We start from the raw sequence: 24,957 nt of genomic DNA on the forward strand, positions 1-24,957 counted from the left end.
CCTCGAAAAGGTCTGGATGGCCCAGCTCCTCGCAAAGGCCCAGATGGCCCACCTCCCCAAGAAGGCCCAGGTGGCCCGGCCTGCGGCTGAGCATATACCGGGGGCATCTGAGAATAAAGAGTTCAATTTAAATACATCAGTCCAAATATGTACATCAGATGCAGATACAAGAAAACTACATGAAGGGGGTACATGTAAACACAGTATATAAGTGAGGCGTGTGTCAGATGTGCTTTACACAAGTAGCCTATCAATGTAGTAGAAATCAACATGTCATCAGAAGTATGATAAATGCCAGAAAACTAAAGGGTACCTGGAAGCCCATGATAGACAACTGTGCCTCCTCCCTCCGCAGGACCATCCCCTCAAGTGAGGCTACCATCTCGAGCACCTGATCCATATACTCAACAGGGGGCTGCAGATGCAAAGGCAAGGGCATCAGTAAAGGAATGAAAGTCCAAGTATCTGAGTAATGAATCAAAGCCGTAAAACATACCGGTGGTGAGTCGGGGTCTCTGACATATCGATGACCGGGCATCGGAGGCTCTATCAGGATCGGAATCGGAGAAGTAGTCCCATACTGCCACCCCATCAGCTCAGTCGGCATATCCGGCCACCCAAGATGAGGATAAGTTAGAGGAATCGGGGAAACCGATCCACCCCCACCTCTAGATGTACTAGCCCTGCTAGTGGAAGGGGCGTCTGCAGCCCGAGCCCGGGACTGGCTCGAAGATGGCATGCCAGCAGACCTCATCGTCGGAGTACGAACTCCCGTCAACGGAGGCATCAGGTATGTGTGACGGTAAGTAGCGTAGTCCCCCTCCTCAGGATGTAGCAAAGTATCAGTACCCAGCATAGAATTAACAACATCCCGGGAAAAGAGGATATCAGCAATCCGCATATCGACTGGGGGTGCTGAGGGAGGGTCCTGAGAAGTGTACCCCCAGACTTGATGCAAGAAACGGTCCCCTAAAAACCAGGCCCTACCAACCGGCCTTTCGAACAGGAGCCTGTACCGGGAGGCACCCCACCCTCCGGCAAACTGGAATCGCAGACCTTCACCTAAAGGCGCCCAGGGCTGCTATGTAATCTGCGGATAACAGGCGCGTAAACCAAGCAGAAATCGAAGATGTACAGGACAAATCAAAGATGAAAACAGAAAGAACTGAGAGTTCTGAAGTACCTCCGACGAGCGCACCGTGTCGAAATACTGTCGCAGATAAAGGAGAGACTCCCGAGGTCTTGGCCGGTGTTGGCCTTCAAATACAAGTGAGTACGGGGTCACGAGAGGTCCCGCTACCACCAACTCTGGGGCCAATATCGGGAAATATACATAGACCCACAACTGTAGAAAACAAAGCAGAATACGAAGTGCTGAGGGCAAAATGCACGATACAGAGTATAAAGTGCGCCGTGTGTGCGATGTGCAGGTAATCAGGAGCAGAAATGTAAATCAAAAGGGCAGAAAGTACCTCCCAAGCTCTCTAATAGCCGCCAAGTAAGTCCCCCCGTCCGCGGGAGGTCGCACTCATGTAGTAATAAAGGGTAGCCAAGCCAGCGCCACCCCAGTCATACCGCCTGACCTGTGACAAGTCTACCAAGGCACTCAACAAATAAAGCCCAACAGTGTTCCCCCTGTCGGCAAACAAGGTGGTCCCGAAGAGGAACATAAAAAAGCCATGGGCATACTGTGCTGCCTCCTCAGGAGTCTCGGGCTCCATATCCACCCGCCGGAAATAGGAAGAGAACCAGGTATATCGGACTCTCCCCGAAGCTCTGTCAACAGGCGGGTGAGCCCCCAGCAGATATATCCAAGCGGCCTCCCACTGGCCCATGTCCTCGTCGTAAGGGATAGGCCAACCTCCCACGTCAAGGCCAGTCAGCACAGCAAAGTCAAACGGGGTCATAGTCAAGTCCCCCGTGGCAGAAAAATGGAAGGAGTTGGTGGTGTCCCACCATCTCTCCACCAAGGCGGCCATCAGCGTCCTCTTGGCAGGACAACGAGATAGCCCAGTATAGAAGGGCCCAAACCCCGCTAAGTCAACCAAATCCCGAACAGCCTCCGAGAGCTCTGCGTACCAGTCTCTTGCCGCGGTAGAGCCATACCCCCGCACAGTGCGAGAAATCACCTGCATTCAGGATGAATACATGTTTCAGCATAAAATGAATAATCTGCGTGCAAATAAAATGAATAGGCTGCGTGCAAAGTAAAGTAAGTGGGCTGCGTGTTCAAATCTCAATCAGTGTGTGCTATGTGTTCACCTTCAATTTGGGCTGTGTGTTCAGAAAATCAGTGTTTTGGGCTGTGTGTTCAACTCTCAATCAGTGTGTGCTGTGTGTGCACCTTCAATTTGGGCTGTGTGTTCAAAATATCAGTGTTTTGGGCTGTGTGTTTAGAATATCAGTGTTTTGGGCTGTGTGTTCAGAATATCAGTGTTTGGGCTGCGTGTTCAACTCTCAATCAGTGTTTTGGGCTGTGTGTTCAGAAAATCAGTGTTTTGGGCTGTGTGTTCAGAAAATCAGTGTTTTGGGCTGCGTGTTCAACTCTCAATCAGTGTGTGCTGTGTGTTCACCTTCAATTTGGGCTGTGTGTTCAGAATATCAGTGTTTTGGGCTGTGTGTTCAGAAAATCAATGTTTTGGGCTGCGTGTTCAAATCTCAATCAGTGTGTGCTGTGTGTTCACCTTCAATTTGGGCTGTGTGTTCAGAAAATCAGTGTTTTGGGCTGTGTGTTCAACTCTCAATCAGTGTGTGCTATGTGTGCACCTTCAATTTGGGCTGTGTGTTCAAAATATCTGTGTTTTGGGCTGTGTGTTCAGAATATCTGTGTTTTGGGCTGTGTGTTCAGAATATCAGTGTTTGGGCTGCGTGTTTAAGTCTCAATTAGTGTTTTGGGCTGTGTGTTCAGAAAATCAGCATTTTGGGCTGCGTGTTCAACTCTCAATCAGTGTGTGCTGTGTGTTCACCTTCAATTTGGGTTGTGTGTTCAGAATATCAGTGTTTTGGGCTGTATGTTCAGAAAATCAGTGTTTTGGGCTGCATGTTCAACTCTCAATCAGTGTGTGCCGTGTGTTCACCTTTAATTTGGGCTGTGTGTTCAGAAAATCAATGTGTTGGGCTGCGTGTTCAACCCTCAACCGATGTGTGCCGTGTGTTCACAATCAATTTATGGATTGAGTGTTCAGGAATTCAAGTGATTGGACCGTGTGTTCAGAGTGCAAACAGAATGCAAAAAAAAATTCATAATACGTTACAGAAAAGGTAAGAACGAAGTAAATACCTCTCGTGCCTCGTGGGAGAGATGATACTCTGGCTCCCGCAGAAGGAGATCCCCGGGTGCTCGCTCGTCAAAATCGGTGAAGTGATGGAAAATAGCCCGCGGGAGAACGTATACTGGTGGGTCATACCTCTCGGGGATGAAAAGGCGAACCCTCGGAGGCAAAGACATGATGTCCGGCACCTGGAGAACCTCCGCCATGGGGAAATTGACCCGCCATTTCAAGAAATCTGCAAAAGGGGCAAAAATGAGCAAAAATGAGCCAAAATTGGAAAAAGTCAACAAAAGTCAACTCTCAGGAAATGAAAAAGTCAACAAAAGTCAACTCCCGAAAAAATCTTCCAAATATTGAGACAAACTCACCTCAAGTGACGAAAATGAGAAAAGAAGCCCCGAAACCAAAATTTAATCGGTTCAAAGTGCTTAGAACAGAAAGATTTCGCGAAAACAACTTGCGTGGGACGTTGGAAAACGCGTATAGAGCACAGATCTGAGGGAGAAAATGGTTTGGGAAGCTAGAGAAGAGGATTTCAGAGCTGCACTTGTGAGCACAAAGTGTTTGGATAAGTGTATTTAAAGAAAAGAGGCTGAAAAGACAAAACTGCCCCCGGATTTGGCAAAGTGGCAGGCCGGCCACTTTTTCTGGCAGGCCGGCTAATCACTTTTCAAAAACTGGCCGGTGGCCTCCCTCTCCCAATAAAGTTGGCTGGTGGTGTTCCCCACATGCCCCCCAAGGTCCCTGCAAATTTTGGGGAGGATTGGAGTCCCCGAGACCTGAAAAAGTACAAGAGAAGTGCACTTTCTGTCGCGAAATCGCTCCGCTGGAACTTTAGCTTCAGCTTCCGATGCATGTCTCATCGTTTACTCATCGAAAGTGAGGTATATCCTTTTGAACATGTTGTAACCTCTTCGGGAGGTGGACCGGAGGCCGCGATCGAGTCGCCCTCGCCGAAACGCGCGTTTCCTTGCTCGTTGTTTTGTGACAAACAAACATCCTAGTTTACGCTTGTTCTGCATTATCATGCACATAACTTGCATTCTCATGCACATACTTGCATTGTTATGCACGTCTCTTTGATATCACCGAGCCTCCGCGCTTAAACTCGCGTTGTCACGCGTGTTTCTTCCCGCATTGCGACGCACTTTTTCATCAACACCGCGATTGTTTGCATTCGATATCACATTGAATATATGTTGTTAGATATGTTGTGCTTGTTGAGTTTATTTATTTTTCAGGCACGATATTGTATGTACGGTTCATTTGAGGCTGGTGCGACCAGACGAATCACGCAGGTATCGTATCTTCTCCATGTGAGACGCAACGAGAATTGAATAATTCTCTGCATTCTTAACTGCATGAAATGTAGTTGTTGCTTTGCATTCTTGCTTAAAAATGTTGCATCTATTGTGAATATGTGCTTCATTACAGCTTGCTGCATTTGCATGATCATAAGCTACGTCCGACTTTGTGCATGACATTTTGCATCTTGCCCCCTGCCTGCGGGCGCATCTCTGTTTATCTTGCCTGTTTGTCTAAGTCTTCGGCCTTGTCAAAAATAGGTCGTCTCTGGGCTTTGACATTCATTCCCGTCACTTATGACTTTCGAGTTCTGTCAAAGAGGGGCAACTGTAGACACCCCATTTTTGACCGACCTTAAGACTCAGACGTCACCGATTGAGTGCTTGGTGATGTTGCATATCGTGCTCGTTCAGAGATTTCAGAGTCTCGGCTGCGAGCCTTGCCTCCAGGCTTTCAGACTCTTTTGTGCTTTGCCTCGGTTTGCGAACCAGGCTCTGTTTTCTTTGTTTTCTCTTCCCGACGGGAGGGAGAGGTCTCGTAGATCATCTCTCAGTGGCTGTAGGCTACGTTTCGTGGTCGTAGACCATTTTTGCCCGTTTGGAGTCCGGTTTCCGATTTTTCGGAGCCGTTGGCCATGTGCCTCGGTTCGGGACCGCTTAACCATCTCCGTTTGCTCCGGTTCTTGGTGTACGTCTTATATCCTCCATTTTGAGGGACACTGTGGTCCGAGAAACCGACTTCGTGGTCGAACATTACTCCCGGTGCCTAACAGTCAGTTTTCGGGGCCCCGGGCTGCGCGTTTAGGCCCTCGAACCTTCATTTTACATCGGTTTTGGTTCGTTTTTGACAGGGACCTCTGTTTCATTGCTAGGAAGGTCATAGAAGGATGGGAGGCCAATAATTGTTCTGTCAGCCAACTTTATCCCTTCATCGCCCTCCGTCGCCCGTTTTTTCTTACTTCAAAGCCAATGTTGACCACCCTTAGGCCATTTTCTTGCACCCTAAACCCCATATTTGTGATGTACACATCTGGGAGGCCACCAATATTTGGTGGCCGGCCAGTAATTGCTTTTGAACCCCTTTGAAAAGTGGGTTGTTCTCTCTCCTGGTTCACTATCTCCAGTTTTTGACCACATGATTGTGTTGAGCACACATGGGAGGCCACCAATATGTGGTGGCCGGCCAGCAATTGTTCTTGGACCTTTTGACCCCTAGCCGACCGGCCATGGGAAGTAGCCGGCCGGCCACCTGCAACCTCGATAACCAGCCGGCCTTGCTCCTTGCTGCTGATACAGTTCAAATATGCATCTCTTTTCCCCCCAGATTTTGTATCCGGGGGGCCAACCTTTTGGGGGGAAACTTGAATTGTTTTCCCCCCCATTTTTCCCCCCTTTTCTCCCCCTCTTTTGCCTATAAAACCAGCCTCCCAGCTCTGGTTTAGGGGTTATAAAAATTTGATTTGGAGCCCTCACATTAAATATCTCTCTCTCTCTCTACTCTAAGCCTTAAAAACCCCCTTGGTTCTTCACCAACCCATAGCCCCACCCTTCCATCCTCCATTCTAGCAGCTTGAGGTTGTTCTTCAGAGCCTAGGAGTGCTGCATTTTGGTCCAAAAGGCTGTCAAAGACTAGTCTTCAAGGGTAAGTCCTCTTCTCCCATTTTTGACCCTTTTCTTGGTTCATATTCTAGCTCCTTGTGCTTACTTTTTTGAGCTCTGACCCTAACTGAAAATAGCATTTTTTTGAGCTCTATTTCATGTTTGTTTAAGGGCCTCTCACTGTTTGAGGCTTCCTTGTGGCACTTGCTTCTTTACCTTTCTTTTATGCCATTTCCTTGCATAGTATTTTTGGCCTATGTGTAAACTGTTTTGAGCTCTGTAATAAAAGGTAAAGTGGCTTATTTTGAGCCCTTATTCAACATTGTTGAAGGGCTCATCACTGTTTGAGGCTTCCATTTTCCACTTGCCTTTATATCCCTATTTTGGCCTTATTTTTGCATGATTTGTTAGCCCCTTGTGCTTATTTTTTTAGGCTTTGGTCCGAACTGGAAATGGCCTTATTTTGACCCCCTCTTAATGTTTTATTAAGGGTATTTTACTGTTTGAGGCATCCGTTTTGTACTATGTGTTATAGCTCTCTTTTTTGCCTTGTTTTGCATAGCATTTTGAGCATGCTTGTGCACTGTTTTGGGTTTGATCATAAACTGTAAAAGGTCATATTTTGGGCCCCTCTTCAACATTGTTGAAGGGCCCTCATCTTTTTAGAGCCAGAATCTGCCACTTGCTTCATTACCTCTCTTTCGGGGCCATTTTTGCATGCTAGCTTAGCCCCATTTGTGTTCGCTGTTTGGCCTTCCTTAAAACTGTAAACATGCTTTTTTTGGGACTGACTTGAATCTATCTTGACACTTCATGTTCAAATAGTGCATGTTTTGTATAGCTATAGGTCATTGCGCATGCCTAATTTTGCATTTTGGGTCCCATTCCATGCATCTGGTGCCATGTTTCTATGATTCGGGGCTGTTTTGGGTCATATTTTAGCGCTGAAATTTGCATGCTAGTATGCCATATTCCATGCCTTGCCATGTCTTGTTAGAGTGGCATTCGTGCCTTAGGTTCGGTCCTCGATTTGCGTGCATGTGTGCACGTATTCCGAGTTGTCTCATTTTCATCATATGGCCTCTTATGTGAGTGTGGCTGAGGTCCACTCATGTTGGTGTAAGCCCATATTACATTGTGCATGCCATTTCATTTCATAGCATTGTGTATGCTAGGTTGTATGTTAGCGCATTGTGTATGCCATGTTATCCCGTGCATCGTGTATGCCATTTTATAGCATGTTGCATGTTAGTTTGTATCTTAGTTGCATTTCATGCATGTCATGCATATTGTATTGTGTTTGGGATAGGAGTTAGCCCGAGCACCGGAAACGAGATACGTTTTGTACTCCGAGTGACGGAACGTGTCTCAATTCCCAGTCACCGACACTCCGGATTATCCATGATGGAGTTTAGGTTTTGTTGTGTTTATGTGTGCATTCATTCCATATTGAGTCATGCAAATCGACTCCTAGGCCATCATGCATCGATATGCGTGATTGGTGACACGAGGATCGATGACTACACTCCCTGAAGAGTAGTCACGCATACATGTGTGAAAATACATTGCCATGCCCCTTTTTTGCTCTCTATTGCAGCAAATCAAGAATCAGCAGTCTTCCGGGGCTTGACGCGCTTTCCAAAAAATTATTGCAAAATAGAGGTTAATTGGGGCATCACAGTGGATTTCCATGCAAAGGCGACCCGGACATGCATCATCCATCATCTGGAGAAGAGTCAAGACAGTCCCTAGCTTGCATGCCAGTTTATTATTTTTCCTAGTAAATTTGTAAATTAATTAGGGATTTGTACATATTTGGGCTGTATTATTTGGATTGTATTATTTGGACTGTACTATTTATTCGGACCCTCTGCGCAAGGGCAATGCTATAATAAGTGTGCATGTGTGTGATGTATGTCTTCCAACCCCACGTCTTTCTCCCTTTTATTTACCTGCTTATGATGGTTAGATTAGGGCATGTTTCAATTAGCATACAGTATGATAGCATGTTTGCATTCATTCATCTGTTTTGCATGCACCAGACTCGGCGCATCATACTAACTGCATTGTATTTTCAATTCCAAGTTGAATACACGTTAGCTGTAGCATTCCATATGCCATGTTTAGAATAGCCGAGCCTGCTATAGTTGCACTCTTGCATGTGTTGCATTAGGCATTTCAGCATAGTTAGGATCATGCATGGATTTCTAATCAGCTTCTGTTTTGGCTTGGAGTACTCGGTAAGTTTTATGCTTTAGCATACTTGCATGCGTGTGAGTGACTGCCATGAATAGCATGCTTACCATGAGGCTATATGCTTATGTGATATAACTGCCTGAATGCCTGTGGGTGAAGGTTGAGTTATTTGAATTGGAACAATTCATCAAATGTGTGTTTTAAGCCCACTAGATAGTGGCAAAATCATATTTTCTAAGCCCACCTGAGGGTGGCAAATCCACGTCTTAGCCTACTTGCGGGTAGCACCATCAAACCATTTTCAAACAAACAAACATAAAATGTTTTGTTCCAATTCAGGCGATTCAGTCTATACTTGTATGTTGTGCGCATCACATAGTAAATCTAGGCTAACAACCGGAATAAGAACGCATAATGTTTTCAAAAATAGATATCATGGTTAGTAGAGGCCGATCTTTGATCGGGCGAGCGGGGGTGCTCACGAAGTGACCTTCCCCAATCGTACCCAAGTTCCCGAGCCGAGGCAACTTTGGTGATGACGGACACGTGGCCTTAGGCAAACGAGTCAGGGTTTCCTAAATTTCCCCAAAATAAAATATTTAGGTGGCGACTCTGTATCTGGCAAAGCAGTCCATGTTTGGCACTTCTTTCAAAAATCTGTTTTCTCAAAACGATTTGCCGGATTTGGACTCTTTGGTTCAGACTTAGAACCGTGACAATTTGAGAGTCCTGAGCTGTAGTAGACCCGCAAAACGAACAGAACGGGACTCACCCTCCCGGGGCGTTCGGGGACGTCTACACTTGGCTGGGCCGGGCTTCGACGCGGGTACGTGGTGTGAGGTTGGGTTGGGTTAGGTTGGGCTTGTCCGGCCCAATACCTATCTTTTTGGGCAAAAAACATTTGAATTTAATTTTATTTTTTAGTAAAATAAAATCTGTTTTTAATTTTTGAATTCAAATCTGTTTGCACCTCTTCAAATTCTGTACAGTTTAATTCAAATCTGTCCAGTTCAAGTTCTGTACAGTTTAAATTCAAATCTGTCTAGTGTATAGTTTCATATCTGTCTAACAGATCCGAATCTGTTCAAACCCAAAACAGTTTTATCTGTTTGAAAATCAAACTAGATCTGTCCAAACAGGTACCATACCTGTTCATTCAAATTTGTACAGCCACGAAATCATTTATAAATAAGACATGCCCTCATTTGGATTTTTCATTCACAATTTTCGTACTTCTCCTCTGCAATAAATCTCTGCATTTTGCTGCATTAAATTTCTGTGAGAAAGAGTGTAAACACTTAGTGTGTTCGTTGTGCAAACAATTTGTAGTGTTACTATTGTTTGCTATTGATAATTTTATCCTGAGAGATAGACGTCCACATTCTGAAAGTACCGTGGAGAGGACGAATCTGTCTTAAGGACATAGTGTTAAACACTGGACTTGATCAAAAAATTTGTTCAAGAAATTAATTTGGTAAGTAATTAATTTATTTTCTGTTTTATTATTTTTCTGTTTCAGATTTTCATTTTGTTTTTGTAACAAAATAAAAATCTGTTTTATTTATTTTATTTTATTTTTTAGTTTGATTTTTGTAATCAAATAAATTCTCTTATTTTCTTTATTTTTTCTGTATTTCATTTGTTATTAAATATACAAACATAATTTATTTTTCATATATAGTGAAAATCGTCCAACATGTTTTGTCTAGTATTTTGAGGGGTGAGTGGTCAATGGTCATTGAATCTTGGTGGTGGTGTTTGTGCTGTTGGTGTCTTGCCAACTAGCTTGGTGCTATTAGCTATGTATGTATGAGGCATATGATTTGCTTGTTTTCAATTGCTAACCTAATTGAAATATGATAGTTTTTAACCATGATGTCGTTTTCTTCATAACTTAATCTGGTGTTGTCTATCTTTCTGATTGTACTTTCATGTTTATTATTAATAAAATTATTTTTTTTTGTTGATAAAAAAATAAAAAATGAATAAAAATTGAAGGGACTTACAGTGTTCTTTTATTTAAAGGTTTCAATTCCTAAATTACTCATATTGTTTGGGAAGCACTAAAAAAGCTAGCTTTTAGATTTTTACTTATTTTGGGTCACATTACCTCTTACACTTTTTACTTACAAAAAGATAAAATAGGTTAAAAAAGTCAAAAAATTAACTTTTTACCAATTTTTCAAAACACCACTAGTAGTGCAAAATTCACCCTTGCATATCTACTAATTATTGAATAAATCCCGTGTCTAACAACCTACTATAGCTTATCTTTTTTCTTATTTATTTACAGCTTATCTTATTTTATTTTATTTTTTTTATGATTGAGTGTCTGGACCAGCTTACGCTCACCTCGACTAATTCTAGAACTTACGCAAAGCACTTCCTCTACATGGATCAGACAAATATTAGGTAGAGCTTCGAGACCCACGCAAAGTACCCCCTTTACATGGATCAGAAGGGCAAAACCCGCAGACGTGGTTCCAAGACGTTGATAGCACCTAATAAGAGTTAAATTTGAGACCTCATACCCTAGGTGTCAAACTGCATTCACTAGGCCAACCCCTTGGAATTTAGTATAACTTATCTATAATTCCTAATTGCTTGACAAAACATACTTATTGCACAAGGAGAAAAAAGGGAAAAAAAAACCTATGCATCATTGTTACAAACATTGAGTTGCATGTGAATCAATTTTGTTGTCTGAGTTCTAGGTTGTTCACAGTTTTTTTTATCTTTTTAAATTTTTATCAGCAAAAATAAATCTTTATTGATGAACATAATATATAAATACAAAGGTTACACATAAAAAAGGAGAGACGAGTGCAGAGGCATTGGCTTTGACAAGATGATGATTTCATAATGAAAAATAAAGATTTATTAGAGGATGAACCTGCTTCAGAATCCACCATAATCCTTACTTCTTATAGTGTAAAATCTCTAGAATCTTTTTCATACTTTTGAACCAATATATAGTATAAAATCACTCCATGAATGAAGAATCTATCAATACTGTGATCTGAGCAGTAAATAGTTTCTGCTAGATTAAATGACTAGAAACACAATATATTGACTCCTATTTCCTTTAAATGCCACCAAATAAATGCATGAACAATCACCACATTTGACATTTATAAGATCAACAGTTGCCATGTGTTTGTGATGATAGCTCAAACGAGAAGTAGAGATGAGTTTTTCACTCATATATTATTCTCATTACGAATTACAAACTCTCATTCTTCCAATACGTAGATTACATGGCTACATATATAATAGTTCTAAAACAACTCTTGACGTTCTAACATTAAGATCATTCATCACAATATATTAAGAGCCACTTACCCCACTACTTTTTTGTTAGGGGTGTTCATGGCCGAAAAATTTTCAATTCGTCATCCATTCGCCGGATTAGTGGATTGGAAAAAATCAATTCGCATCCGTTCGCCAGATTAACGGATGTGGATTGCCAGATTGACGGATGCGGATTCAGCGGATTGATGCGAATCGGTTTAGCGATTTAAACTTTTATAAATTTTAAACATAATATGACAACTTGTCGACATTTTTTTTATAGCAATTCAACTCAACATAACCAAAAGATTATTAAGTAAATTGTCAAATACCAATAATAAATACGTATACAAAAACTTTATATTATCAAACTATTTCGTTACTTTTTTATTTAAAAACTATTTAATTTGATCTTTTTAAAAATAAAAAAATTAAGCCTTATATTTTTCACACAAAAATAACAAATATTAACAATTGTCATTTGATAAAAGGATTTTTAAATTAAAAATAAATTAAAAGCACAACAGAATATCTAAATTCTTTTTCAATTGAAAATATAAACAGAATATCTAAACAAATTGAAAACACAAAATCTTACAAATTACTAGGTGTGCTCACTGTTTGGCGGTTCAGTTACGGTCAAAAAAATTTCAAATCTGCCATCTGTCCAAAACTAGGCGGATTGAAAAAAACCAATCCGCAACTGTCTGCTCATCATCACGCATTCGTCTAAAATACAGCAGATCGGTTTGGTTCGATTGATTTGGACAGATCAGAATAGCCGCTACTCACCCCTACTTTTTGTAACAACTTGAGGCATTTTTTATTTTGGTTGGCAAAAGGAATTTCATTTCCATTGATAAAAGAATACAAGCACATGATAGAGGAAATATAAACATTGCCAATTAACCAACAGACAAAAAAGAAAAACTTAACCAACTAGCTGTAACAAACTCCCGCTGCTATTCCGCAATACACCCATTCTCAGAATTCATTGACTAACTTTTTCATAGTTTCCAGACTTCTTACACCTTCAGTTCTATTGATAAAATCATTTATTGAAAACAGGGTTAGGCTCAATCTTTGATTTAACCCAGAACAAAACGCTGCTCTAATTTTATCATACCATTAAAGCCTCTTAACATGTCATTATACATAACAATATTAAGACACAAGTTTATTCTTCAGCAGTTGTATGTGAAGCTGAGAGAGATGCCCAGGTCGGGGTACTCAAAAGCTAGAACAACATTGATGTTTTTCAGATCAAAAGCAACCCACAATGCCTTCTTTAAATTTGTTTTCATTTTCTTTGTTTCCTCCATTTTTTTTTTTTTTTTTGCTAACTGCTAGGGTTTAAACAAAAGATTTTTAGAACTAACTTCTAGTACAGAAGATGAGCCTACTTTACTAGAAATTCAATTTCTAAGAAGGAAAACAATACTGTGGTAAACAAAATTATTTTGATCAAACATAAAAAGTACTTGCACAACTAAATAATTACTAGATTGCAGGGAATTGAAATACATTATACAAGAGCATTATTTGTAACCCTAATAAAAATACAGCTACCTATATATTAAGACAGAAGTCATGGAACAGCTTAACTACCTCAGAAAACTGGTTCTTGAAGGAGATGAAACACGGGTTGATACATCTTCCTTTGATGAAATTCCAACCAACAAACACTTCTTCCTTCATCCCCCATGCCTTGCAAATAAAGATGCCATAAATATAGGCTTATACACGCGAAGTGCCATCTTATTAAGAGTGTCAAATGGCATTTTAATTTGCGTTGCGTAAGAAAAGTTTGCAAGATAGGCCTACTACATGTACAAAAAGGCGAAAACTTATCATACATAAAGTTATATGCCTATGTATTAATTGTCTCCATTATTTAGCACTATGGATTGTGGCCAAGCCGAAGCTCCAAATCCAATTCGTCTTCTTCACTTCCACCGCTCTTCTTCTCTTCATCTTCTCCATGTGCTAGACCAAATTGCAAGCTTAAACCCATCCTCCAATCATGATCTCCGAATGGACTCAACAGCTGTGGGATTTGATAACCACAAAATTCATTGCTTTGATGTGTATATGAGGGTCTTGCACTTGATGTTGAAGCTGGCAAATATGTTTGATAACTAACCTGTGTGTGTAAGGCTTTTTTACATCAAAATTCTATATGAATCGTATCCATGTAATATCAGTAGATTATTGCAGTGACACAATAATTTACAGATAATTGCGTACCTGTATTCATAGCCCTTTGGCAAAATTCCAAGAAGCTCTTAAAACAATAATTGCGTACCTGAGCCTCCTGAGTCGCAAAATATTCATAACGCGGTGGGTAGCTTGGAATTTCTTGGTCGAGTCTGGGATTGATATAAAACTCTTCTTGCTTATTTGAATTAATCATAGTAGACCTATTGTTCTTGGCTTTGTCTTTCCTATGAATATTCATGTGCCCGCCTAAGGCCTGCGCTGTATTGAATCCTCGCCTGCAAAATATACAATCATAGGACCGACCCATGCCCACATCATTGTTTTCTTCCTCCGGTTGATCTTCTTCTTCTTCTTCTTCATCTTCTTCTTCTTCTTCACTTGATGAGTTCACCGAGTCTTCATGATGACCGGATTCCATTGCAAAATATTAAGGACTTAAACTGAAATTGAAACTTGAGATTGAGAGAGAAGTTCGGGGAGTTATAAAGGAGAGAGGTTACGAGAGGGAGGGAGTGACAAAAGACAAATAAAGGGCATTGGAATAGTCCAAGGTTTTAAACAGTATCCAAAGTATTGAGTGATGCATACTAAGAATCAAACTGATGATGCAATGTTAATTTTTTTTTTTAAATCATTAAGTTTATAACAGTTGAATCGATGTAAATTAAATTGTACTATTTATTAATACCATTATCAATTGGTCATATCAACCGATACAATACATACCCATCTATATTTAAAACTATTTACTATAGTCATAGTGAGGTCAGTGAGGGGGTGTGGGGAGAGGTAGACAAAGCAGAAAAGTTCTATAGACTTTTGTTGATAAGACTCATTCTGTTAGCCGGCTATTAATGGATCTATCTCTACCAGACACTTATATATATATATTTTTGTTTATATTTTAATTTTCTTTCTTTGAACTGTCTGCCATTAGATCTGTTGTAGCTTTCATCTTGGTTTAATTTCTTATAAGGTGGTCAATTTGTCATCCCTCTCTTTACTTTTTCTTCTAATGTATAAAATATGACATATATACATATGAATCTTCTTGGTTTCACATGGTTTAGTTCCTCTTTGGTGCAGTCTCGACCACCAGTCACGGTGTGTCTGTCAAATGGAGGCTTCTAAGTTTTTTTCTCAATGCTCACCAAAATAAATTTTTTTTAAAAAAATTGAAATATTAAGATATATTGCTTAGAGATGCAAGTCAGTCATGTGAAAAAATTGGAGGAATTCAATAAAAATTAGTTGGTAATAAATAGAGAGGGGCAATCAAACTTGGGTAATTTTTTTATTTTTTGGTAAAAAGAAAGTGATATTTTATTAAGGATAACAAAACATTACGAAAGAAAAGAAGAAAACTAATGACATTTAGAAATAAGTTAAGTTTAATCATATTGGGAATTTTTTTAATTTCTAACGTTGATTTGAATTTGACTTAATAAACTTACATGTACTATTAAAAATAATGTTAATTGAGTTAGATCTACTCAATTAAAACTCGTTTGAGATCAGTTTAAAAAGTAAATATTTTAAATTTGAACACATTTTAAAGATTGTTAAATATTCAAGCAAAGTTTTAAAACTTACTATGGGTGTTAAAAAAATTGGTTCAAATCGTATTATTTGGCTTAGTTTTTTGAGGGAACTGTTTGGTTTTGCATCAAAAAAATTTAAAAAAACTGTTGATTATGATTCGGTTCACATATTAAAGCTCAAAAGAATTGAAAAAATTGAACCTAACCATTCCATGTGTTCATTAATTTTAATTAGTATAGGGTTCTCTTTTGTTGTTCAAAAATTTTTAAATTAGTATAAGTGTTTTAGGAGTACCTATTATTTTTCCCGTTGATTTTTTTGAATCTCAATCTCGTTTTGATGTTAATTACACTTTCATTCATTGTAGTACAAAAAATATTTTTCTTTCTGTAGTACAAAAAATATCCGTGTATAGTTTTTTTTTTTTTCATTATTTATATAATTTTTACACTTCCTATATTATTGAAAATTTCATTTTTATAGAAATTATTATATAATATGAAGATTTTTTTTTTCTCTTTACAAATTTTATAAAAATTAGTTTGGAGAATATTCTAAAAATTTTAAAAATATTTATGAAAGTTTTGGAATAGGGAGTTTTTTTGATAAATCCATTTTCTAAGAACTTTATTCCATCCAACCCATATTCTTTTTGACTATTCCATTAGGTCCAATTTGAGATAAGAAGACCAAAATACCTTTTTCATCTACTTATATTCCATTTAGTTCACATTATTTTCTTATGTTTCAATAAGTCCTATGGGTGACATAATTACCAAAATACCCTTAATGTGAATGTTCATACCGTCAATATAAATGTTTATATTGTTAATGTGTAGGGGCCCGACTCATGTCGATCCTCGTGGGTGCCCGGAAAAATTCGAGTCGGGCCGGGCCGGCCCACAAGCCAAAAAAATAGGCCCAACTCGGCCCGTTGATAATATGAATATTCATATTGACAAGCTAACATTCACATTGATAGGAGAGTAAAATTGGCCTGCGGCCCGTGGGCGGCCTGAAACCAACCCGTCGCCCGGGGCCGGCCCGTTCACAATATGAATATTCACATTGACATATTAACATTAACATTAACATTGACAAGAGTGTAAAATTGGCCCATGACCTGTGGGCAGCCCGAAGCCCGAGCTCGGGCCAGGGTCGGGGCGGGCCCGGTCCGGCCCGTTGACAATATGAATATTTACATTGACATGTTAACATTCACATTGATAGGAGTGTAAAATTAGCCCGCGGCCTGTGGCCGGCCCGAAACCCGCCTGCGGCTCGTGGGCTGCCCTGGGCGGGCCCGGCCCGACCTGTTGATAATGCAAATATTCACATTGACATGTTAACATTCACATTGATAAGAGTATAAAATTAGCCCGCGCCCCGTGGCTGCCCCGAAACTAGCCCACGGCCCGTGGGCGGCCTAGAGCGGGCCCGACCCGGCCTGTTGACAATGTGAATATTCACATTGACATATTAATATTCACATTGATAAGAGTGTAAAATTGACTCGCGTCCCATGGGCGGCCCGGGGCGAGCCCGGTCCGGCCCGTTGACAATGTGAATATTCACATTGACATATTAACATTCACATTGATAGGAGTGTAAAATTGGCCCGTGGTCGGCCCGAAGCCCGCCCGCTGCCCAGGGTGGGCTCGGCCCGGCTTGTTGGCAATGTGAATATTCACATTGACATATTAACATTAACATTGATAAGAGTGTAAAATTAGCCTGTGACCCGTGGGCAGCCCGAAGCCCGGCGCCGGGCCAACGCGGGCCCGGCCTGTTGACAACGTGAATATTCACATTGATATGTTAACATTCACATTGATAAGAGTGTAACATTAGCCCGTGCCCCGTGGCTGCCCGAAACACGCCCACGGCCCGTAGGTGGCTCGAGGCGAGCCCGGCCCGGCCTGTTGACAATGTGAATATTGACATTGATATGTTAACATTCATATTGATAAGAGTGTAAAATTAACTCGCGTCCCATGGGCGGCCCGGGGTGGCCCGGGTTTGGGTCTAGGCCTACCCCGGGCTGCGGGCGAGCTTCGGGCAGCGGACAAGTTTTACACTCCTATCAATGTTAATGTTAACATGTCAATGTCAATATTCACATTGTCACGGGTCGGGCCAAGCCCGCCTCGGGCTGCGATCGGGGTTTCAGCCCACCCACGAGCTGCAGGCCAATTTTACACTCCTATCAATGTGAATGTTAACATGTCAATGTGCATATTCATATTGCCAACGGGCCGGGCCCGCCCTGGCCCGAGGTCGGGCTTTGGGCAGCCCACGGGTCACGGGCCAATTGTACACTCTTATCAATGTGAATGTTAATATGTCAATGTGAATATTCACATTGTCAACAGGCCAGGCCGGGCCTACCCCGGACTGCCCACGGGCCGTGGACGGGTTTCGGGCAGCCACAGGGCGCGGGCTAATTGTACACTCCTATCAAAATACATGTTAACATGTCAATGTGAATATTCACATTGTTACAGGTCGGGCCAAGCCCGCCTCGGGCTTCGGGCCGCCTACGGGCTGCGGGCCAATTTTACACTCTTATCAATGTGAATGTTAACATGTCAATGTGAATATTCACATTGTCAACAGGCTGGGCCGGGCCCGCCCCGGGCAGCGGGCAGGCTTTTGGCCGTCCATGGGCCGCGGGCCAATTTTGTACTTTTATCAATGTGAATGTTAACATGTCAATGTGAATATTCACATTGTCAACGGGCCAGACCCGGCCCGTCCCGGGCCGCCCATGGACCGCGGGCGGGTTTTGTGCCGCCACGGGATGGGGGCCAATTTTACACTCCTATTAATGTGAATCAACGGGCTGGGCCGGGCCGAGTCGGGCCCGCCCTGGGCTGCTGTTTAGTTTTATACTCTTATCAATGTGAATGTTAACATGTCAATGTGAACATTCACATTGTTAACAGGCCGGGCCGGGCGCGTTGACGGGCCGTGGGCGGGTTTCGGGCAGCTACGAGGTGCGGGCTAATTTTACACTCCTATCAATGTGAATGTTAACATGTCAATGTGAATATTCACATTGTCAACGGGCCGGGCCGGGCCCGCTCCGGGCTGCAGGCGGGCTTTTAGCCGTCCATGGGCTGCTGCCCAATTTTATATTCTTATCAATGTGAATGTTAGCATGTTAATGTGAATATTCACATTGTCAACGGGCCGGACCGGACCCGCCCCGGGCTGCCCATGGGCCGCGGGCGGGTTTCGCGCCGCCACGGGACGGGGGCCAATTTTACACTCCTATTAATGTGAATTTTAACATGTCAATGTGAATATTCACATTGTCAATGGGCCGGGCCCGCCCTGGCTCGCGGGCGGTTTTCGGGCCACCCACGGGCCAATTTACATTCCTGCAAATGTGAATTTTAAAATATGAATGTTCACATCATTAAATTGCTAATCGTTGAAAAAATATTTATAAGGGTATCAAAATTAAATATAAGGGCATAAGTGTCCAAGAAAACAGTGTAAATCAAGAAAATGGACTTTATGGAATAAAACTATACATACATGTGACTAAATGGGTTAAAAAATTCTTTCATGGACTTCTTGGGTTAAAACACTTCTAAATTGGACTTATCAATAAAAATCCGTTTGGAATACTTATATGAGTAGATAGTCTAGATATAGTGATGAATTTTTTAACCTAAATTGTGGAACTGAACCGAAACTAAACCATTGCTTGTTGTTTGGTTTTGATTTGATTCTAAAAATTTCATAGTTCAATATTTTCTTTCTAAAATTTTTAAACTGTAGAGACCCCAAACTAAATTTTTAATTCTTCTTTCACCCCATAATAACTAAAGTTAAACTTGTCCATGACCCCAAACTTGTTAGGAAAAATATGTGATTCCCCACAAGTAAATCAATCATTGGGAATAAAAACTAATGCGGAAAAATTAAATCAAAAGCAACACAAGAATTTTTACGTGGTTCCCTCAATGTGAGGTACGCCCATGGGATCGAAATCCGATTCCATTATCAACCGAATAAGTTTCCAAACAATTACAAACGAGACACTAATGGTCTCACAAAACCACCCTTAGGTGAATTCCAAATAATCACAAATAAACACGAGGAAAGACCTCACCAAATAGATGAACCAAAATCTTAAGAACCAGAGTTGTAGAAGACCCAAAATAACAAACCAAATCAGAACTGAAAATTGAACCAAACCGCTTCACAAATCAAAGCACAAATTCTTGATTGATCAAGTCATATCAAGAATACGAAAACAACACCAAGTTGATTAATGGGCACCAAACTGCTACTGCCGTTTTTTTCTTCACACACGGGGATGAGCAAAAACAAAACCAACCAAAAATATTGTGAATCTAGGGTTTTTTTTATCAAACCTTAGTTGTTTCCAAATTGGATTGGGTCTCCACAAATTAAATATAATATATAAAAATATATTATAATTAATACTAAACCAAATTAAACTCTTTTTCCAAAATCAATTAGGTCCCACACTCCAATAAGGAGGTATACCCAACAATTCTCCCTCTACCGACTTAGGTGGAGATATCAACCATACCCGCCAAAGTTCGACACTACAAATGTTTGTCCCTCGACAAAGTCTTAGTCAACATATCCGAAATATTATCATCCGTGTGAACCTTTTCGAGTTGTAACAGTTTCGAATCTAACACATCACGAATCCAATGGTATCTCACATCAATGTGTTTCGATCTCGAATGAAAAGTAAAATTTTTACTCAAATGAATAGCATTTTGACTATCACAATAAAGCACATACTTTTCTTGTTTAAAACCCAATTCTTGCAAAAATTTCTTCAACCATAACTCTTCTTTGCAAGCTTCTATAATGGCAATAAATTCAGTTTCGGTAGTTGAGAGAGCAACACATTTTTATAATTTATATTGCCATGCCACAGCTCCCCCTGCAAATGTCATCAAATACCCCGAAGTAGATTTCCTAGAATCAATATCACTAACCATGCCAGAATCCGTGAACCCATCAAGCATCAGCTTACCATCCCCAAAACACAAAGACACCTTCAAAGTCCCTCGAAAATACCTTAGAATCTATTTTATCGCTGCCCAATGTTCTTTACCCGGATTAGAGAGAAAACGACTCACCACACCAACGGCGTGAGCAATATCCGGCCTTGTACAAACCATGGCGTACATCAAAGAACCAACTGCTGAAGCATAAGGAACTTTCAGCATCTCTTCCTTGTCTTTCTCACTTGTAGGACATTGATTCGAACTAAGCTTGAAGTGCCCCGCAAGTGGACAACCAACTGGCTTTGCTTTATTCATGTTGAATCTCTTAAGAACTTTCTCAATGTAACTTTCTTGAGACAACCAAATCAGTCACTCTTTGCGATCACGAACAATTTTCATACCAAGAATTTACTTTGCCGGTCCCAAATCTTTCATAGCAAAAGACTTGCTCAACTCCAATTTCAACTTGTTAATCATGGTAGAATCTTGACCCACAATTAACATGTCATCAACATAAAGCAAAAGAATAATAAATTTACCATTCGGAAAATTTTTCACAAACACACAATGGTCCAAAGTGGTTTTGGAAAAACCATTATTCATCATGAAAGAGTCAAATTTTTTGTACCATTGCCACGGGGCTTGCTTGAGACCATACGAACTTTTCTTCAATTTGCAAACAAATTTCTCTTTCCCTTTCTCTCCAAAACCTTCCGGTTGCTCCATGTAAATTTCTTCTTCAAGGTCACCATGAAGAAATGCGGTCTTTACATCAAGTTGCTCAACTTCAAGGTTCATACTTGCAGCCATGCCAAGTACAACTCGAATAGAAGACATCTTTACAACCGGTGAGAAAATCTCGTCAAAGTCAATATCTTTCTTTTGCCTAAAGCCTTTCACAACAAGATGTGCCTTGTACCTCAAATTCTTGCCATCATTCTTCAATTTGAAAACCCACTTATTTTTCAGAATTTTCCTCCCCTTAGGCAACTTCACTAAATCATAAGTCTGGTTTTCAAGTAAGGAATTCATCTCTTCGTTCATGGCCTTTTTCCAGTCACATTTCTTTGCATGCTCAATTGCTTCTTGGTAGCTCTCAAGCTCCCCTTGATCGGAAATCAACACAAATTCATTGGGAGGATACTTCCTTGAAGGTTGTCGGTCCCTTGTAGATTTCCTCAACTCAAGTTGTGGTGGCGGTTCTTGAGTTGGATGCTCTTTCTTAATTTCTGGCTCAACTTCATTAGGATTAGCATCATCCTCTACATCTTCAATAGGTGGTTGCATATCTCCCACATTTTCATCATCAACTGAAGATGAAGGAGATGGGTCCATGTCAATGAGATCACTAATTTTTGGCTTCGGTTGATCACCTTTGCCAAAGTCTTCAATTGTTTGGTCTTCAAGAAACACAACATCACGGCTTCGAATGACTTTCTTGTCGACCGGATCCCACAATCTATACCCAAATTCATCACGCCCATAGCCAAGAAAAATACATTGTCTTGACTTACTATCAAGCTTGGACCTTTCATCTTTTGGAATGTGAACAAAAGCTCGGCAACCAAACACTTTCAAGTGCTCATAAGACACATCCTTGCCGTTCCAAACTCTTTCTGGAACATCACCATTCAATGGATAGGAAGGAGACAAATTGATCACGTCAACCGTTGTCTTCAATGCCTCACCCCAAAAGGATCTTGGCAATTTAGCATGTGAAAGCAAACACCTTGTTCTTTCCACAATGGTGCGGTTCATCCTCTCGGCAACTCCATTTTGTTAAGGAGTCTTCTTAACTGTCTTTTGATGTCAAATACCTTGGCTGCGACAATACTCATCAAACGGCCTAATGTATTCACCACCATTGTCTGATCGGATGCACTTCAATTTCTGCCCTGTTTCTCTTTCAACCATGGCCTGAAAAAGCTTAAATACTTTTAGAACTTGGTCTTTAGTTTTTAGTAGAAAAGCCCAAACTTTCCTTGAATAATCATTAATGAAAGTAACAAAATAAATTGCACCACCATGTGTTCTAACTTTTAAAGGACCACAAACATCCGAATGAATCAACTTCAAGACATTTTCTTTTCTAGAAGCAACATTTTTATGAAAAGAAACTCTATGTTGTTTACCCGCCAAACAATGAACACAAGTTTTGAGATGTATACCTTTCAAACCGGGTAGAAGCTCTTTCTTGAACAATACTTGCAGCCCTTTTTCACTCATGTGGCCAAGCCGCTTGTTACACAATTCGGTAGAAGTATCATCTTCAAGTGCATTGACAACACCTTTACAAATTTTTTCTTGCATTGAATAAAGTGTATGAGTCTTCTTGTACTTAGCCACCACCAAAGAACCCTTTGTGAGCTTCCATATTCCATCACCAAATTTGTTGTTGAAGCCTTCATCATCTAGCTTCCCAGTAGAGATCAAATTGAGGCGAATGTCGAGAACATGCCTCACATCTTTAAGTAACAACTTGCAGCCCAAATTTGTTTCCAAGCAAATATCACCCATGCCAATAATCATGGACAAACCTTCATTACCCATTCGAACAGAACCATAATCTCCTTTGGTGTATGTAGTGAAGAAATCAACTCGAGAAGTCACATGAAAAAAGCACCGGAATCAATCACCCAATTGCTCTCTTGGCCCACAAAATTGATACAATCATTTCACAAACGACCATGAGATCATCGGTCGCAACTGCTGTTGTGTCTTCTTGCTTCTTATCCACACTTTTGTCACGCCTTTTCTCTTTGTTCTTGAGCTTTCAGCATTCTCGCTTCATGTGCCCTTTCTCATGGCAATAATAACACTCAATGTCTTTCTTTGAAAAAGAACCATCTTTTGATTTGTTACTATCACCCTCAATAGGTCCATACAAATCTGTACAAAATAATAGGTCCTCTATTTTAGTTTTTCAAGTTGCCCAATTGCTTCCATTGAAGCTAGACATACGGCCCACATTCTCCTCTATTGATTTACACAAATAAATAAACCCAAATAAACCGTAAGCTCTGATACCAGTTGTTAGGGAAAATATGTGATTCCCCACAAGTAAATCAATCAATAGGAATAAAAACTAATGCGGAAAAATTAAATCAAAGGCAACACAAGAATTTTTACATGGTTCCCTCAATGTGAGGTACGTCCACGGGATCGAAATCCGATTCCACTATCAACCAACTAAGTTTCCAAACGATTACAAACGAGACACTAATGGTCTCACAAAACCACCCTTAGGTGAATTCCAAATAATCACAAATAAACACGAGGAAAGACCTCACTAAATAGATGAACCAAAATCTTCAGAACCAGAGTTGTAGAAGACCCAAAATAACAAACCAAATCAGAACAGAAAATTGAACCAAACTGCTTCACAAATCAAAGCACTAATTCTTGATTGATCAAGTCAAATCAAGAATACCAAAACAACACCAAGTTGATTAATAGGCACCAAACTGCTACTGCCGTTTTTTTCTTCACACACGGGGATGAGCAAAAACAAAACCAACCAAAAATATTGTGAATCTAGGGTTTTTTTTTATCAAACCTTAGTTGTTTCCAAATTGGATTGGGTCTCCACAAATTAAATATAATATATAAAAATATATTATAATTAATACTAAACCAAATTAAACTCTTTTTTCAAAATCAATTGGGTCTCACACTCTGATAAGGAGGTATACCCAACAAAACCTCCATGGGGAACCCTACAACCTACTAGAGTGGCTTACAATAGGTGCAACCACATGCCACAATGCATTCTTTCTAGGGCTTTCGCATTCCTTAAGACCATCTCTAACGGTTCAGCAAACTTGCCATCAAATTTGAAATTTGGTGAAAAATGCACTTTTTGAAGCTCCAACTGTTTCACCAAATTTTGTATCAAAATGAGAATTGAACAAAAAAATCATCAAATTGAGAACAGAATACAGGTTTCACCAAATTACTGTGCGTGACCGTTGGAGGAGACCAACCGGTCAACCGGGTCAACTGGTTCCCTTTCAAATAGGTAGGTTCAAACCGGTCAAAAAAAGTTCAAGTAGGTATAAAAAAAAAAATTTGCCCTTGTCGGTCAACCAGCTGGTTGACTAACCAGTCGACCATTTCCCTCAATTCTGCTTTGATGCTCACCGTTGGAAGAAGAAGTATCAAATTGAGAAAATAATCTATTTTTCACTCAGATTTGGTGAAAAAAGAAGTGAACGGTTGGAGATGCTCTAAAGGATTATGTTAGAAATTCTAAATAATTCATCAAATTTTTTATCAAACTTTTTATATGGATGTAAGATTCACGTACATGTGCGTTTGTGTGAGTCTCATACCCATATAAAAGGTTTGATAAAAAATTTAATAAATCATTTGGGATTTATAACATTTTCCTTCCTCAGTTTATTGTTATGAAAACAGTGGCACATGATGAGTCATGAATAATATACTCTATTCGGGTCGCAAATATTGCTAAATAATAGAGCAAATTACATCCGTGGTCTCTATATATTATTTATTGACTTTTAATTTTAG

General features: G+C 40.4%; 2 protein-coding genes across 2 annotated transcripts in view; one reads left to right on the plus strand and one right to left on the minus strand.

Moving 5' to 3' along the window:
- Positions 1-24,957, plus strand: part of LOC145804687 (rhomboid-like protein 15) — a 140,035-nt gene that overhangs the window by 47,651 nt on the left and 67,427 nt on the right. The window lies entirely within an intron of this gene.
- LOC114264177 (uncharacterized) lies at positions 13,141-14,442 on the minus strand. Its single transcript, XM_028204777.2, has 2 exons — positions 13,968-14,442; positions 13,141-13,805 (listed from the first exon to the last, which is right to left on the minus strand). The coding sequence occupies exons 1-2, from the start codon at positions 14,298-14,300 to the stop codon at positions 13,563-13,565; spliced, it is 576 nt and encodes a 191-aa protein (XP_028060578.2). The 5' UTR covers positions 14,301-14,442; the 3' UTR covers positions 13,141-13,562.

This window comes from Camellia sinensis, chromosome 12 (genome assembly GCF_055761805.1).
Source record: "Camellia sinensis isolate YWXY chromosome 12, ASM5576180v1, whole genome shotgun sequence".
Classification (NCBI taxonomy): Eukaryota; Viridiplantae; Streptophyta; class Magnoliopsida; order Ericales; family Theaceae; genus Camellia; species Camellia sinensis.

Coding starts and splice junctions, on each gene's coding strand:
- LOC114264177 (XM_028204777.2), bottom strand. CDS start 14,300: ATGGAATCCGGTCATCATGAAGACTCGGTGAACTCATCAAGTGAAGAA. Junction 13,806..13,967: donor TTGCGACTCAGGAGGCTCAG/GTACGCAATTAT, acceptor TTACACACACAG/GTTAGTTATCAAACATATTT.